Here is a 17047-nt window from a genome sequence, read left to right on the forward strand (position 1 = left end):
GAAGAAACCACATAATTCATATTTGCATATTACACCTGGGGCTCTATTAGAGCAATGCTTACTCCATAGACACATATACAAAACAGAAAAAGTACAAAACTGGCACCACCTCTTTTGTACAAAAATAAATGTAGTACTTTTTTTTCCCCCCACCACTGCTAATGAGACTTTGGTTCCACCTGTCCCATCCTGCAGTGCAGACACCATGGCCTCCACCGTCTCCGTGCGCAGCTACTCGGTGCGCCAGCCGTCCTTCTCCACCATGTCCCTGAGGGACAGCGGGCGCAGCGTCCGCTCCAAGCCGCCCGTGTCCTCGCTGGCGTCGCTCAGCGGCGGCCTGTCCCTGTCCCGCTCGCTGTCCGTGGGCAACGGGCTCAACAATCTGCACGGCTCCAGCCTGAGCGTCAACGGCTTCGCCGTGGGGACCAGTGACAAGGAGACCATGCAGGTAGGGACGCACCTTTAATCACTCTCACCGCATCGGTATCGGACAATGTTTACTTAAAGGTTGGGTAAGTGATTTCATTTAATTCTAATAATTACCAAATTGGTCTATGTTCTGATAGTACTAGTTAATTACTATAGAGCAGTGTTCCTCAAACTTGCAAATTTAGCGGGTTAATTTGGTTCCATTTGTGCAGTGTCAGAGTTACAGACTTGTATGGGTCAATTTAGAACCCCTTAAAGAAACCCACGGATTCCCTGGAATCCACTATGAGAACCACTGCTATAGAGTGTTTGGTCCATATTTCAGCTTTATCCCCTGTGAAGAGAAAAAATCACACCCGTGTGAAGTGGAGCTGTGTGTGTGTGTGTGTGTGTGTGTGTGTGTGTGTGTGTGTGTGTGTGTGTGTGTGTGTGTGTGGATCATGTGTACCGATTTTTGTGACATTTGAAGAAAATATGTAGGAAAAGGAGCAAAAAGTGTGTTTTGGAGAAAATTCAAGATGGCGGAAAATCTATCATGGCGCAAATGGGCGTGGCCTATATGGGGAGATGCGTCATGACCCAAGGAATCCAGGGAAAAAATATTTTTAATTTTCCGACCTACGGTTCAAGAGTTACAGGCCAAAACGTAAAGTGGGGTGTTATGGCGCCACCATGCGGCCAAATGACACAATTCTTTTTTATTTAATCCTTGAAATCATTATGAACCTCCTCTCCAAGTCTTGAAACTCTAGCCCCTATGGTTTGCGAGAGACAAATAATTGAATGTGAGTTTTTGCGATTCCCATTATAAGTCAATGGGGAAAATTAATTCACTAATAAATTAATATCAATTAAACTATTGAACCTTTCTCTTAGCAAGTTACTAGCCCACGATTCCCGAGTAAGCCGGTCGATTTGACATATGGCGCGAGTGTGTGGTGGCAAAACTGTGGGACTAGTAGCGTGCCGAAGTTTAGGAAGTTCAGGCTACATACAGACACACACACAGACCCACACGGCCACGTATAGGGAGCCTGTGCTTCACACAGCTCCAAAAAAGCAGTTTCAGTGGAGGAGACAGGTTTTCCTCCAATCAGGATAGAGTGGGGGCTTCCTCCAATCATGGTCGAGTGGGGTCAGGCCTTATGCGCATTGCCCTTAAGGCCTGCCCCCACTTGATCATGATTGGAGGAAGGCCTGTCACCTACCGGTACATGAAAACTGAAACTTAAATGAAATCACTTACCCTACCTTTAATCACTCACCTTATTGGTATTGGCTGATATTTACTTAAAAATGCAATATCTGTTCAATCAGTATTGGCAAAGAATCGCAACATCTTCTGCTGTTATTTCATTTTACGACATAAGTTTGAATCTGAAAACGTCTTTTGTGATGATTGAAGGCTGCAGAATCAATCAGTGCTTAATAGGGAAGCTTTCTAAAGAGTCTACCTGTAGGCTAGAACAACTACAGTAAAGCAATCTTTACTGTATGTTAGTTGTTGCTCAACTCCTTCATTAGTGAAAGCAGACACTAAAACAGAGTGTAGTTCATCAGTAGGCCTGATAAATCAGAATGCATTGTTTTTTAGAAGTCTGCATCTGCACACAGAATCACAGTTACTGTACAGTATAACAGGTGCAAGGTAAACTCTATAGTGGAAACTCGAATTGCAATATCTATGTTAATCGATTTCTAACATCCAATGAATCGGCTATAAGATATCAACCAAAATGTCAATATTTTGTTTCCCTACGTGCAGGGCCTGAACGACCGTCTAGCCAACTATCTGGACAAGGTGCGCTCGCTGGAGAAGTCCAACGCCGAGCTGGAGGTGAAGATCAAGCAGCTGATGATGGAGAAGGTGCCCAAAGGCCACGACATCGACGGCATGATGGCCCAGGCGCACGCCATCGGACAGGAGGTCAGTGGCGGCCGTATAGCTGCGTGGGTGAAGAGGCCATCCGGTAATCAGATGGTGGTGGCAGGGCGGCCGTATAGCTGCGTGGGTGAAGAGGCCATCCGGTAATCAGATGGTGGCCGATTCCCAGACTCCCCTGCCTGGTCTGCTCTGCACATGCTAAGTGTCCCATAGCAACACACTTAACCCACTAAAGGCCCTTTTCCACCGGCAGCGATAACGATGACGATAGCCATAAAGTATCACCGCGATAATTATGCCTTCACATTGATGTCCGATAAAGCTATCGGACATCAATGTGAAGAGGCACCAATTAACAGCCGCTCGCGCAGAGCGCATCGCGAGCTGTTTGTCAGAGACCCAGTTCCATATCACTGTGATCTTAACCACATCGTTGTTGATCCTAACGATGTAGTTGTCGGCTATCGTTGTCTTTATCGGTGTTGGGTGGATGCTGCCGATCCACTTCAATTGAAAACACATTTTTTTAATCGTTATCGTCATCGTTATCGCTGCCGGTGGAAAAGAGCCTTAAGCCCCATCTGAGAGCCATCTGAGCAGCCATCTCCGCTGGGTGAAGCTGTAAAAGCATTCTCACTGCGGGACCAGAAAAATACTCCCTTCCCGTGATGTCAACATCAGCCGCTCAGATGAAAGCGGTTTTCCTTTTGTGTGACAAAAGACAAAGATGTCCATCCTGCAAATCCCTGGCCTTTCCCCTTTCTTTCTGTTTAAACAACTCACTATAATACTATGATTCATCGTGAAACCTGATAGTTTGGCATGTGCAAAATGTGACCCACATCCAGACGTCTTTAATGTTTCCGACAAACAATGTCCTCTCCCAACCTCTCTGTGTCTCTCTCTCTCTCTCTCTCTCTCTCTCTCTCTCTCTCTCAGGTGAGGAAGAAGACCCTGGAGAACGCTCGCATCATGCTGGAGATCGACAATGCCAAGCTGGCTGCCGACGACTTCAGGGTCAAGTGAGTGTCACATGGAGGGTCTTTTTCTTATAGCCTGCCTGCGACTGTTCGCATGGGAGCGTCAGACCGCAGAGAGGCACTGTGAATAAATGAGCTGTCTGTCGGCTTAGCGAAATAAGAGCCTTGTTCCCACGGCGGGGTGGGGGCTGGGGTGGCTGGTGTGGGTGTTGGGGGGGGGGGGGGGGGGGACTTGTGGTTCTAGCGTTAGTGAACATTGGGAACATGATAGATCACTTAGGTCAAGAGCACATCATCCATTTCTAAAGTAGGCTATACCCACTGTTGGCAAGATGAAGTAGGGATGCTAGAGTGGTAGTACCCCCCCCCCCCCCACACACACACACACACACACACACACACACACACACACACACACACTCACACACACGCGCACACACTCACGCGCACACACACTTTTCTTTTTCACATGTTGATGGTATGTTCCGTCTTCCGTGGCAGGTTGCAGAGAAGCGTTATATCTATTGCCAACCAGCCTACCAGGCAGCTTGAAACCCTCTTAATTGAACTCTGAGGGACAGAGTTCTTACACCCGGCCTAATAATCCATGTGTTAAGTTAAATTGACACTGAGGCCCCTGCTATGTAGTGGGAATGTGTGTGCAAAAATTATTTGGTTTCCCAGTAGGACTTATTTACACGGCTGCAAAGATGAAATGGAAGTGGGGGAGGCGAGACATCCGCTTGATTTTGTGCTGCTTGATTTTGAGCTGATTTATTTATCCAATGTACAGTCTGTGATATCATGTCAAATCTACAAGCTCACGTCTGCGAAGCGTTGTGAGAGCTTGTACACCAATCGTTTTCACCCGACCATGTGTAAATCAGGCTTTAGGTCGATTAGCATTCGAAAATCACATCAGCCAATAAGTCTCTTTCACAACACTGCACTAGGGCATGGGTCTTCGCGCTGCGAGGCATTGTAAGCTTGTAGATCGGCTATTTTTGGCAAAGAGATTTGTAGAGGGAAAAGAAGAGTATTTGACAGTTCAAGTGGTTCAATGTCTGAAAATACACGTTTTCATCCAACATGATGACAGTTTGACAACATCTGACAGTGCTGTCAAACAAGTCTAAGCTGTCTAAGAAATCGATGAAAATTTTTAATCTGCAACACAATTTTATACAATATGTAGTACTTTGGGGGTCCCTGCTTCATCTCTCTCTCAACTAAGGGGTCCTTGGCCTGAAAACGTTGAAGACCACTGCACTTGGGTGTTAGTGATGTACTTTGTGATGCACTCAGTATAACGTGGCCATACCGTATGTCCACAGGTGGGAGGCCGAGGCCACTCTGTGCCAGTCTGTGGAGAGGGACTGCCAGGCTCTGAGGAGGGCCAAGTCTGACCACGACCAGCTCATCTCCACCCTCCGGGGAGACCTGGACAGCCTGAAGGAGGAGCTGTACTTCCTCAAGAAAAATCACGACGAGGTGAGATCACTCCCAGAGCAGAGGTCACGTCGAAGTTTTGATCAATGACGCTTTGCACATCAGCCTAATCACCTCACACATTGTCAGGCATCGTCCCGTCCCGGAAGGGGAGAAGATTTCAGAGCAAAGAATGTATATTGGAAGTACTTGAAAGCCAGATACACACACATTTACATAATTGATATCCGTTACTCACAATTTACAATTTACAATTGAGTCATTTAGCGCAGGGGTTCCCAAGCGTTTTTGGCTCGGGGCACCCCTATAAATATTTTTTTCATCCGAGGCACCCCTACATTATTATATTCCTAATTTTCACTCCCAGCACCTTATATTTATAGCATATTTTACCGATTATGTTGCAAGGAAAGCGAGATAATAGCCATTTTGGTTAGAACTGATTGAAAATAATTTTGTACTTCAAGTTTAAAATGATACTAAATGTATTTGTGTGTAATGTATGTCCAGATAAATTTCAAATATTATCAAATTATCTCGCGGCACCCCTGGACTGCCGTCGCGGCACCCCAGGGTGCCCCGTCACCCACTTTGAAAACCCCTGATTTAGCGGACACTCTGAATCCAGAGTGGCAAGGACAGTGCAAGGTAATGTATCAAATGCATAGAAGCAGTAATCTAAAAAAACGTAGGTTAACCAAGAGCCTATTATCAGTTTAACAGTAGAATAACCAAGAGATTATCGTTACATTGAAGCTATACACACTTTGGATGCCCCGTCAACAATGACCTGGCATCAGTTCACATAACAAGCTATACATTACATTTAAGGTCGCCGAGGCTAGGGCAAGTGCTACGGGCCAAGGTGGAGTCTGAAGAGGTTGAGTCTTCAGATTACGGTGCAAGATAGGTAGTGAGTCTGCAGTTCTAAGCAATGGGGAATTTATTCCACAGTTTGAGGGCCAGAAGGGAGAAGAGCCTGGATGGATCGAGTGGAGCGTTGTCCCGGAAGATCTTGTGTGCTCTTCTTGTGCTTGTGTGTTTTGCTTTTATGCCTAGGGATAGACAGTATGGCTGACAGGAAATGGGGGAGAGAGATGGGGAGTGACATGCAGCAAAGGCCGTGGGGATCGAGACTCGAACTTGCAATATAAGTTGATGCAATCCAATCCAAAAATAGATGATCTATAAGCTCACGGGGAGCAGTTAGGGGTTCAGTTTCTTGCTCAGGGACACTTCCACATGAAGCCAGGAGGAGACAGGGAACCGGGGACAATCCGGTTCCCAGATGGCCCACCGCCACCCTGGGTTGAGACAATAGGCTGAACACAGGCCTCCACCTGTGTCTGTTGTCTTTGTGTTTTCTCTCAGTGAGGTCAGAGGGGAAAACTGCTTTCAGTATCTGAAATATGATAACATAGGTACCTACTTGCCGCACCCTCCTCTCTGGAGGCATTGTGCCTGTAGATGCCGTGATAGCACGCTTACATGCACTCACAAGCATGCACGTGAGTGTTTGTGTGCATATCGCCGTTGTCGGTTGGAAAACGTGTATGTCCAAAACCGTTCGTTTTGCATTTGTCATTTTAAAAATGACTTAAACTAGTGAAAACAGCCGATCTACAAGCACACAACGCCTCGCACCACGAGGCGTTGTGCGCTTGTAGATCTGCTGTTTTCAATACTTTTGTGCGACGGCCTTGTATTATGAAGCAGGGCTTTACTTTGCGAAAGAACGTACAAATTTGAATCTTGGAGATACAAGGTTTCCGCCCGACAACAACGATATGCTCATGCTCATGTGTGTGCACAGATGCATGCACAGCACAAGCAATCACGCGAGCCCGTCCAGGTACAAGGAAAGTGTATAGGCCTACAGACATTCAGGTGTGGTCTGAATGTGTCTTGCAGCCTGCATGGGCATCTAATTGTGTCTTTCATCATTGCATAGTCCCTGCTTGGCACGCCACAGCTCTGCCCTCTTTTTGTGGCCTTTCCATTAATGCTTGGTGTCAGGCACTGGCTGCCAGCGGGTACTTTTTTGTACATGGCATGTCACTTATTGCAGCATACATACACATGTTGGTATGTGTATGCTGCTGACTACTGATTGCTCAGAGCAGTGATGCTCAGCCTTCTTTATTTCAAGGACCCCCAGTTCAATATGCTGAATACAATAATTTCTATCTCTGGGACCCCACTTTTTTGAACATTTTTGAAAAAACTTGAAAGTGTATCTTGTTTTTTATTCGTTTTTTCATCACAAATCTTCTCTTCTTACCCTAACCCAAACCATTTTCAGATGTGGGTCTATGGCTAAATACATATACATTTAGGGGTCCTTGGCAAAAAAAGAAAAAACATTTGAGAACCACTGCGAGCACCCACAGTCACACTCTGCTCTGCACTTCTATAGTCACTGGCTGGGGAGAGAGAGAGAGGTGAAGATTTTATTAACACAATTGAATGAACAAATGAATGAACAAGAGTGTACAATCTAAATAAATCATGGGAGGGCCGTAACGCAGTGGGTATAGAGTCCGCCTGGTAATCAGAAAGTCACCGATTCCCCTCCGGCCCTGGATATACTGTACGTGTCGAAGTGTCACTGAACAAGACACTTCAACCATCTGAACAGCCATCAGCTGGCTGAAGCTGAAAACACAATTCCCCCCCACATGACAAACAAACGTGACACAGTACAGAGCTGCTAGGTCTTTGATGTACTGTACAGTATCTGTGTCCAAAGGTGCCATGTTCAACATACGCTGCATTCTTTCTCCTCTCTGCCGCTGTGCAGGAAAAGTCATGCCTGAGGGCCCGTCTGAGCAACGAGCAGGTGAGTGTGGAGGTGGACGCGACCGTCGGGCCCGACCTGGGAGTCATCATGGCCGAACTGAGAGTCCAGTATGAGGGAATCACTCGCAAGAACAAGGAGGAGGCAGAGACTTGGTACATGAAGAAGGTGAGTCACTCACTCCTGGGGCTAATCTCTCTTCCACACACAGAGGTAACTTATTATGTGTGTGTGTGTGTGTGTGTGTGTGTGTGTGTGTGTGTGTGTGTGTGTGTGTGTGTGTGTGTGTGTGTGTGTGTGTGTGTGTGTGTGTGTGTGTGTGTGTGTGTGTGTGTGTGTGTGTGTGTGTGTGTGTGTGTGTGTGGCATGGCTTTTTTAAAACTATATACTGTGGGGCATGGCTTTTTTTAAACTATATACTGTATAAGTCAAATTACTAGCCTGGCTCCAGCCCCTGAATCGCTAGTTTCAGCTGAACAGAGCTCTCGAATAATGCAGGGAAACGAAATGAAGATTTAGGCTGAGTGTCCGGATATCAAATTACTGTAAGTAATGTAGATCACTGGTTCCCAAACACTGGGTCAGGACCCATTTGTGGGTCGCGGCCACATTTTTATGGGCCACATTTTTTCATGAACACAACATACCTTTCAAAAGTAAGTAAATATAAATAAAATCAAAGAACTTCCATGAATTAGAAAACAAATGTTTAAAAAGTAATGCAAATAGACAAACTACAAACTCACAACGATGCACGAAGCGACACGTTGTGAGCTTGTACGTCTGCTGTTTTTACTAGTTTGGGTCCCGGGCAAATGTCTAATTTCTCTGGGTCACGAGCTAAAAAGTTTGGGATTCACTGATGTACAGTAGATAGCCTATAGTATCACAATTGTTTGTGTGTGTGTGCACTATGCAGCTGGAGGCAATACAGTCAGAGGTCAAGGATAACAACGATGCGCTGCGCTGCGCCCAGGGTGAGCTCAACGAGAAGCGCCGTTTCCTGCAGGCTTTGGAGGTTGAGCTGGACAACATGCGCAAGCAGGTACCTTATACACACACACACGCATGCACCCAGGCACGCACGCACGCACGCACGCACGCACGCACGCACGCACGCACGCACACACACACACACACACACACACACAACACACACACACACACACACACACACACACACACACACAATTCAATTCAAAGGAGCTTTATGGTCATGATGAGTAAACATACATTTACATTGCCAATGCAAGTGTCAAAATATAATAAAAACAGTTGAAAAAGGGGAACATACCGGTATACAGTACAGTTGGAGGGGGTACCACATTGTGTTAACAGATCTATCTTATACAGGGTATAAAGATTTTTGGAACAAATAGCAGCAATCTTTTGCAGATGCTTTGTGACAAATAGCTTTTTTAGTTTTTTGTTCAAAACGATTTTCAGTAACACACACACACGCACGCACGCACTCATGCATGCATGCACGCACGCATACACAGGGCTACAGTATATGGAGGACTTAGTTTCTTTGGACACAACTACCAGTCAAATCAAACATTGACTTACCGGTATATACTGGGGTATATAAGTCTACTACTCACAATAGAGCCTTCTGTAAGTACCTCCTCATCTACAATTAAAAACACTACTGACAGCTTTGGAGCCCTATAGCCTAATAGCCCCCCTCCACCCCCACCGCCCCCCAAACTCACCCTCTCCTCACCCCGGCCTGTCCCCTCTCTCTGCACAACGCACACTTTGACAGGCCTATATCTACAGGAGACAGCTGCTTTCTCTTTGTCAACATAGCTCTGTAGTTAATAGTGATACAATGTACACAGCGGCTCCGTTCTCTTCCTATAATCAGTCACTGCGACAGAGCCCCCCGAGTTTAAACAAGCAAGACGTTTTGTTCCGTGTCACTGCCGAAACGTGTGAGAGCACATCATCGCACAGTAACCACAGCTTTAGACGACTGGAGACTAAAATATCCACACATTACATATGCTCAGCCTAATTGTTATATAAGGCAGGCTTACTCTTACTTAAGTAAAAGTATCAATACTGCAATGTAGAAATACTATGTAACAAGTAAAAGTCTGGAATTCAAAATGTACTTGAGTAAAAGTAAAAAAATTGTTGGCATCAAAACTTACTTAAAGTGCCAAAAGTAAAAGTAATCATTATGCAGAATGTCCCATTTCAAGTTTTCAACATAATCTGCTGGAAATAGCTAATCTACAAGCTCACAATGTATCGCATCGTGGCGCATTGTCAGTTTGTAGATCGGCTATTTTCAAATGGCCGAAATGTATAGAGGGCTGAAGTGGTTAGTGTATGTTTTGTAATAATCAAAATCGTACATACTGTAAGTAGAGCACTTTATGCTGGCACTGACGCGTGATTATGGATCCCACTGGGAAAGATGGATAACCACGCCCCGGACTCATTTTTGAAGCTTGTGATTGGCTGAACCGGACGTAGGGAGCGCTCCGTTGTAGTCACTTGGACCGCGCGAGGTGCACCAAAACCCAATTATCATGGCGTTTATCGTGCGCTTGCCCAGGCCTTACGGCCTGGGCATAAATATAACGATTGCATTCACCACGGCTTCGTAACTCGCGCGGCCGGCGCCCGCTCTTCGCCTGGTCCGCTGGCCTTCGCGCCGCTTGCAATGTCGTGGACAATAACTGAAAATGAGCGCTCTATGCCGTTTCCATCCATCTTTCCCAGTGGGATCCATAATCACGCGGCACTGACAGGCCCTCCGGGCCCTGGGCTGGTCAGGTGGTGAGGTTATTTGTCCCTCCGGGCCCTGGGCTGGTCAGCTGGTGAGGTTATTTGCACGTGGTAAACGGATGAAATCTATGAGTAAACATCCAGAGCCATTTCACCTAGCTGAAAAGAGCTTTGAACGACGTTTAACATGTCAGAGTCATAGCCAATTGATGTTTGTTTGAACACTGATGACTTATCTGTGGACTTAATGGGGCTGTATACTGTATGTTTCCCAGACATGCTATTGTTATGTGTATATATGATTTGACTGCAGCCTGTCTGGCTTAGACTTATGGGATCATTTCCACCTAATTGCTAAATTGCATCTTATAAAAGCCATAAACATAAATGTCTATTTTTAAAATATGTACATTGTTCTAAGTTTGATCAGTACAGTAGATGATGGAAAATATGCTATTTGGAACGTTACTTTAGTTTATCACATTGAAGTACCAAACCAATACTCATTATCTGCTGTTTATTTCATTAACCTTTAACCACTTAAACTCGCCATGTTTTCCCTCTACGCCAAAAACTACAGTAAAAGTCAGATCTACAAACTCCCAACATGTCCCTTTGAGAACTTACATTTTTAAGGCAGATACAGTATACCTCAGAATCAGGGACGATACGTACTGTACATAGGTTTGGTGTGGGTGTATGTATTTGACCCCTTTGTTTGAGCCGAATCTTGGTTGAGCATGATTTGTGGCCCTGCCTCTGGTGTTGTAATTGTGGACATCCTTGACGTTTTGTTGGCTTCCAGGTCGGGGTGTTGGAGGGCAACCTCGGGGAGACGGGCCACAAGTACGCAGTGGAGATGGACCGCCTGCAGTCCTCGCTGACCGGGCTGGAGGACGAGCTGTCTCAACTGCGTCTGGACATGCAGCGCAACAAGACTGACTACGAGCAGCTGCTGCGCATCAAGCAGAACCTGGAGATGGAGATCGCCACCTACAGGAGGCTGCTGGAGGGAGAGGAAGTGTAAGTCGCTCGCGGTTTGAAAAGCGATACACAGCAGGAACACATTTGAAATTAAATACACACAGTGAAATTCGTTTTGTAGAAAAAAGGATTTAAATGTACAAGCAATTGCTTGTTAAAACATTAAAACACAGGATACCAATCTTCTCAGTTCAGAAGAGAGAACTAATTCAGGATACAGAATGAACAAGTGAGATTTGAAGCGGTGAAACAAAGAATTATCAAACAAACTTTAAGCTGATGAAATGATCTTCTCTCATGATTGGGTAAATTGGTTTCTTAAACTGAAATATTATTTTCTGTTTGCTATAGAGCTGAGGAGACCCCTGATACCGGAAAAACAAAATATAAAGCTTCACGATTTTATCTTCTGTCTGTGTGTCTGCCTGTGTGTCTGTGCCCGTCTGTTTGTCTGTCTGTCGATATGGTATATCTTTGATTGCAGCAAAGCATTAATTAAATAACATTCAAGCATTCAATAAGATCAAATCGACATAGACCTAAAAACTGTAAAGGGTGGGTATTTGACGTGTGCTGTGTTGAGTGCTTCTCATGCTCTCTTGAATTAAAACTGTTGTGTTATGTTTTGTCCTGCAGGGTTAAAGAAATCCCTCAACCTCCCAAAAGTAAGTTATACTACCTGCCGAAAAGATCAAAGAAGTGTCATGAGAGACCAAACCTGAGTATTCATTTCAAAATGGAAATCGCTCAATACACCTTTCCTCATGCAGCAAATATTGAACTTCAGAATGATATCACTTTATTACAATGTCATTAATCAGATGGCCAAAATTCCATTGGGATTAAAACAGTCATGAATAGACGCTTGATACCTCTAGTCTAGTTCATCTTGGGTCAGTCTGAAAGTATCACAAAGACATGCCCTGTTTCTTTTCATCTCCGCTGGCTTGACATTGTCCTTTCCAGCTTCATTATATTACCATTGTGCGGTCGGTACTCTGCCATGATGTACTCTACCCTGTCTTGTGCATGCACAGTATAACCTATTACTTCATTCAACATTGTTAATGAAGTAAACAATGGTCCCCACGAACCTCTGAATGACGTCATATTGTTGTTTGGACAGAGCCGAACTGAATTACAGACCTTATAGAGTTACAGAGTGACCTGTAGGGTCTCTTAAGTTCCTAACTATGAATTATCTGTGGACCCCATGGAACCCCGTCAAGGGGGTCCCTGAACCCCATGTTGAGTACCTTGCCTTAGTTACTGCATGTTGAGGTATAACCCTTGCTGGCGTCACCTAATGTTTTGTTAGGATTCCAATGATGTTTCACACATATTAAAGTACACTTTTCACTTGCCATTAATCATTTTAGTACCAGCAGTACCTGCATGGGAGAGTCTCTTTTCCATGTGTTTCGCCCTGGTAGACAGGGTTTTGAAGTTAGATTTAGGCATAATTTCTGTGAGGTTAGGGTTAGGGTTATGGTTATGGTTAGGCATAGTGTTTGTGATGTTAGGGTTAGGGTTAAGGTTAGGTTTAGGCATTGTTTTTTGTGAAGTTAAATGTTAGGGTGCAACCTCATGGTAGTATGCGTGTTTTGGGGCGGCCGTAGCTGAGTGTGTATAGACACCACTCTGGGATTGGGAAGGTCACCATGCCGACCCCCAGCTCACCCATTATACAGTACAGTACGTGTCGAAATGTCCCTGAGAAAGACACATAACCCAACTAACAGCTCCGACCTGCGGCCCTGCGCTCATTATAGCCATCTGAGCAACCATCAGCTGGTTGAAGCTGAAAAAGCTATTTCATCTCCCCAGGTCGAACAGAACAAAATATTCCCCTGTAGACATTAAATAGAATGTTATTAGTGCCATAAGTCTTTGTCTATGAATTATTGCCAAACCCACCATCGTAGGGCGTCACAGAGGATATCGTGACTACTTCCCCTTCCATGTTAATAACCCCGATCTTTATCCTGTGTGTTGCAGAAGAGCCTGAAGTGCGAACTAGGAAGATCGTCAAGGTGGTCACTCAGACCATGATCAACGGCAAGGTGGTGGACGAGTCCAGCGAAGTGGAGCAGATTGAAGAGCGCAAGAAATGAGAGACAGCTGCTGTCTGCGTCCACTCCCCGGGTGCACTGCACAGCGAGCCTCAACCAGCACAGGACAATCCTGGGTAATAAAATGTCAAATCTTGAGTGTTCATTTAGATATACAATATGGGTAAGATTTCTCTGAAAATAAATAATTAAAAAGAAAATAATGCATCCAAAGAGCTTTTAAGGAGTTGTGGAATAAAAGTATTGCTCCCCCCCCCCCCTCCCCAATAAAGTTATTATGATTGTGAATGTTTTCTATTTTTCGTTGGACCAATGATTGGTGTCTTTACCTCTGTAAGCCGTAAACTGATGGCCGCCTTGAGCCACATGTTTGTTGTTGGGTAAGGTCATTTTTTTACCTTAAAATATAAATGTAAGGCAGCCATCAATGCTGAAGACTACATGATTGGTGCCTTATTGGTGACAGGTAAATAGCAAAACCTTTGTAATAGCGGTGTTGTAAAAATGTGACATCTATCTATCTATTTCTCCTTTATGTTTGAGAGATATACAGTAAACACGTGTGTACTCTCTTAGAGTTACTGACCCATAAGGGTTCATTTGGTTCTGTTTGTATACACTCAGAGTTGAACTACTAACACTATTGTGTACTTGAACTTTGGAAGTGTAAAAATGGACCAGCAACCGATCTAGCAGATCTACAAGCTTACAACCCAACGTGAAACGAAGCTTGTAGATCTGCTAGATTCCCTCTCCTCAGTCTCAGCTACTCTGTATCTGACTCCTCCTTTAATGTCTCACAAAGAAAAAAAGAATGAAAAGATCAGTGAAAAAGGGCTATCAAAGAAAGGCAGTGTTTACCATCATCGTTCTCCTCTTTGACAAGAATCTCACAGGCCTTCATGTGTTCAGGAGGACAATGAAAATGAGGTCTAGCTTCTTGACAATGAAGAATGTAATGTATAAGCTTCTGTAGAGAATATGCCTGCCTGGTTGTTTGGTAATAAAATGATTTAAGAAATACCGGTACTTGTAGAATGGTGCATTGTTGTTTAAGACTGTTGAATGAAATGTAAGTCAATGTTTCAATGTGCTGTTTTATTTGTAATGCTCAAGTACTGTAACTGTATTTCCATTATCTGTCATTTCTCTTCTGTGACTGCAAAAGTCAAAAAGCAATGTTGGTGTAGCAGCAATAAAAAAAGGGAAATTATGTATGTAGTGTTGGTGTAATTTATTATAGGTTAGAAAAAGCAGAACATGTACAACTCTGCGGTAGGCTATCCGTGAAATGCGTTGCAACAACTTTCAAGTGTAACCCTGGCTTGGATGAAACCCCAGAAGTGAGCACTGTTCATTACGTTTGGCCGCTTTGAGGCACTTGGACCGAAACGTACATCTCAGAGTGAGAAGAAACCTAATATGAGAAGGCAAGGGAATGCATGATTCTTTCTATCTGCACTGAGGATAGAAACTACAATAACTCAAGTGACCCAAATACATTGGTTTCAGATGACATGTCTGTGTGTGTGTGTGTGTGTGTGTGTGTGTGCGTGTGCGTGTGTGTGTGCGCGCGCGTGTGTGCGTGTGTGTGTGACAAGACTTAAAGTAAAAGTAGCAATACCACAATGTAGAAATACACTGTTTCAAAAGGCCTGTATTCAATAGCTTTTACTTAATTTTACAAATGTATTGGCATCAAATTAAGCTTAAATTACCAAAGTGGAAGTACATTATGAATGGCCCATTGCACAATCTTTTTGAACATGTTTAAATTTTGTCAACTCTTTTGAAAATACCAGATTTTCAAGCTCACAATGCATTGCATCATGACGCTTTGTGAGCTTGTAGATCAGCTGTTTTCGTAGTATAAAACAGGGCTCAATTGGTTTATGTGTTTTGTAATAAATCTATGAGTAAAAGGTATGAGATGTAAGTAGTAGATGTAGTGAAGTAGAAGTATTAAGTGGTGGAAATGGGCATACTCATGTAAAAGTACCTACAAATTACAGTACAGTACTTGAGTAAATATACTTAGTTACTCAAGTACTGTAGGCTACTTAAGTAGAACTTTGAGGTAAATGATGAATGTATAGGCCTATATATAGCACATGTATGTATCCACAGCACTTTAAAGTGTGCATCAGGGACGAGCAGAGAATGTTAATGTAGAGGCAGGGCCATTTCTAAAAGGGCCTTTTCGTGAAAATATCGGAAATAGCATACCTCCAAGCTCTTGTCGCAACTGGAAAATATCTTGGCCCTTGAAAATGTGCGTGTGTGTGTGTGCGTGTGCGTGCGTGCGTGCGTGTGTGTGTGTGTGTGCATGTGTGCGCACATGCCTGTGTGTGTGAGTGCACACACTTCTGTTTTAATATGTTTCCATGTACGGCTAAATACAGAAGGAGTGCACAGTGATCTTTCTTTGACAACATATTTCATGTAGTGTGTTTTGTTGGTGGTGACCAGTGACCACAGTGTCTCGTTTCACACCCTCTCCAGAGGACGGACAGTGCTCTGAAGCCGGGCCATTGTCCTGTCACTGTCAGGTTACTGTGATTTGAGGTCAGGATCCGGTGTCGTGCCCATAACAATGCAGTTCTGTACTTGTTGACACTGAATAAATCGCCCGTCCCACAAAATAAACTTGAAAATCGTGTTTGAGGTTTCAAATTCTCAGCTGCATGGTTGTTTTGTTTTGTTTGTTAAACACAGTACATTCCCAGTGTTGTGTTATCAATTTGGAAATCCTCAGAGAGTGTACAAATGGAAGCAAGTGGACCCTCACTGGTCCATTTAGATACAATAGATAGATAGATAGATAGATAGATAGATATGTAGATAGATAGATAGATAGATAGATAGATAGATAGATAGATAGATAGATAGATAGATAGATAGATAAAATATACTTCAAATACCCGATCTTCATCAACACGTTGTGAGCTTTTAGATAAGCAATTCAAAAATCTTTTTCAAAATAGTAAAAAAATGGCAATAGGGATCAGATTCAGGGGTAAGGCATGGACGAAGAGCAGCCCTAAGAGCAGGGGTGCCCAAAAGGTAGATCGTGATCTACCAGTAGATCACCAAGGGTGAGCAGGTAGACCACATGACATGCCTCTAAAAATATATAATTAAAATAAAAAACAAATATGTCAATATGACATCAAGAAGGGCCTGTAAGCTCCCTTCATGGCAGGCAAACCTCCCAATGCAGTACTTTGTTCAAGAGTCAGTAGCATTACAAAGAACCCCAAAACCTACCACTTCCATACAGAATGGGATGAAGACATTTCCCCCAGTAATTCCCATTTATTTCCCCCTTAAGTGTGTTTGTCTAAAATGTAACGCCAGTGCTGCTATACTCCCTCAGGCCCTCAGCGAAAACATTTTGGATGGGTAGATCATGTTGATCTAGTCATTTTAAAAGTAGATCTCATGTCAAAAAAGTGTGGGCACCCCTGCCTCAGAGTATAGCCAAACTAAGTGTGTGTATTGTGCTTTCTTTGTTGCAGTGAAACTAACCTACTTGAATTGATACTCCTTTTGATGTGGTGTGCCTTAACTGCTCATGATGGAGAAGAAATGTGTTCTATGGTGTTGAGGACTGCCTCATTGTATAGCAGTGGCATAGATATCTCTAGCTGTTGGCACAGATATCTCTATCTGTTTTTAAATGTTATATTTTGTCAATTCTGGTGCCTTC

General features: G+C 43.9%; 1 protein-coding gene across 1 annotated transcript; it reads left to right on the forward strand.

Moving 5' to 3' along the window:
- Positions 1-205: 205 nt before the first annotated feature.
- krt1-c5 (keratin, type 1, gene c5) lies at positions 206-13380 on the forward strand (the record flags this gene model as incomplete). The annotated part of the gene is made up of 9 exons (XM_080738905.1): positions 206-448; positions 2195-2356; positions 3254-3336; positions 4629-4785; positions 7544-7708; positions 8460-8585; positions 11088-11305; positions 11903-11931; positions 13265-13380. 9 exons carry the CDS (start codon positions 206-208, stop codon positions 13378-13380), a joined length of 1299 nt encoding a protein of 432 aa, XP_080595031.1.
- Positions 13381-17047: the final 3667 nt, after the last annotated feature.

This window comes from Nannobrachium achirus (assembly GCF_963921795.1).
Source record: "Nannobrachium achirus genome assembly, chromosome: 12".
NCBI lineage: Eukaryota > Metazoa > Chordata > Actinopteri > Myctophiformes > Myctophidae > Nannobrachium > Nannobrachium achirus.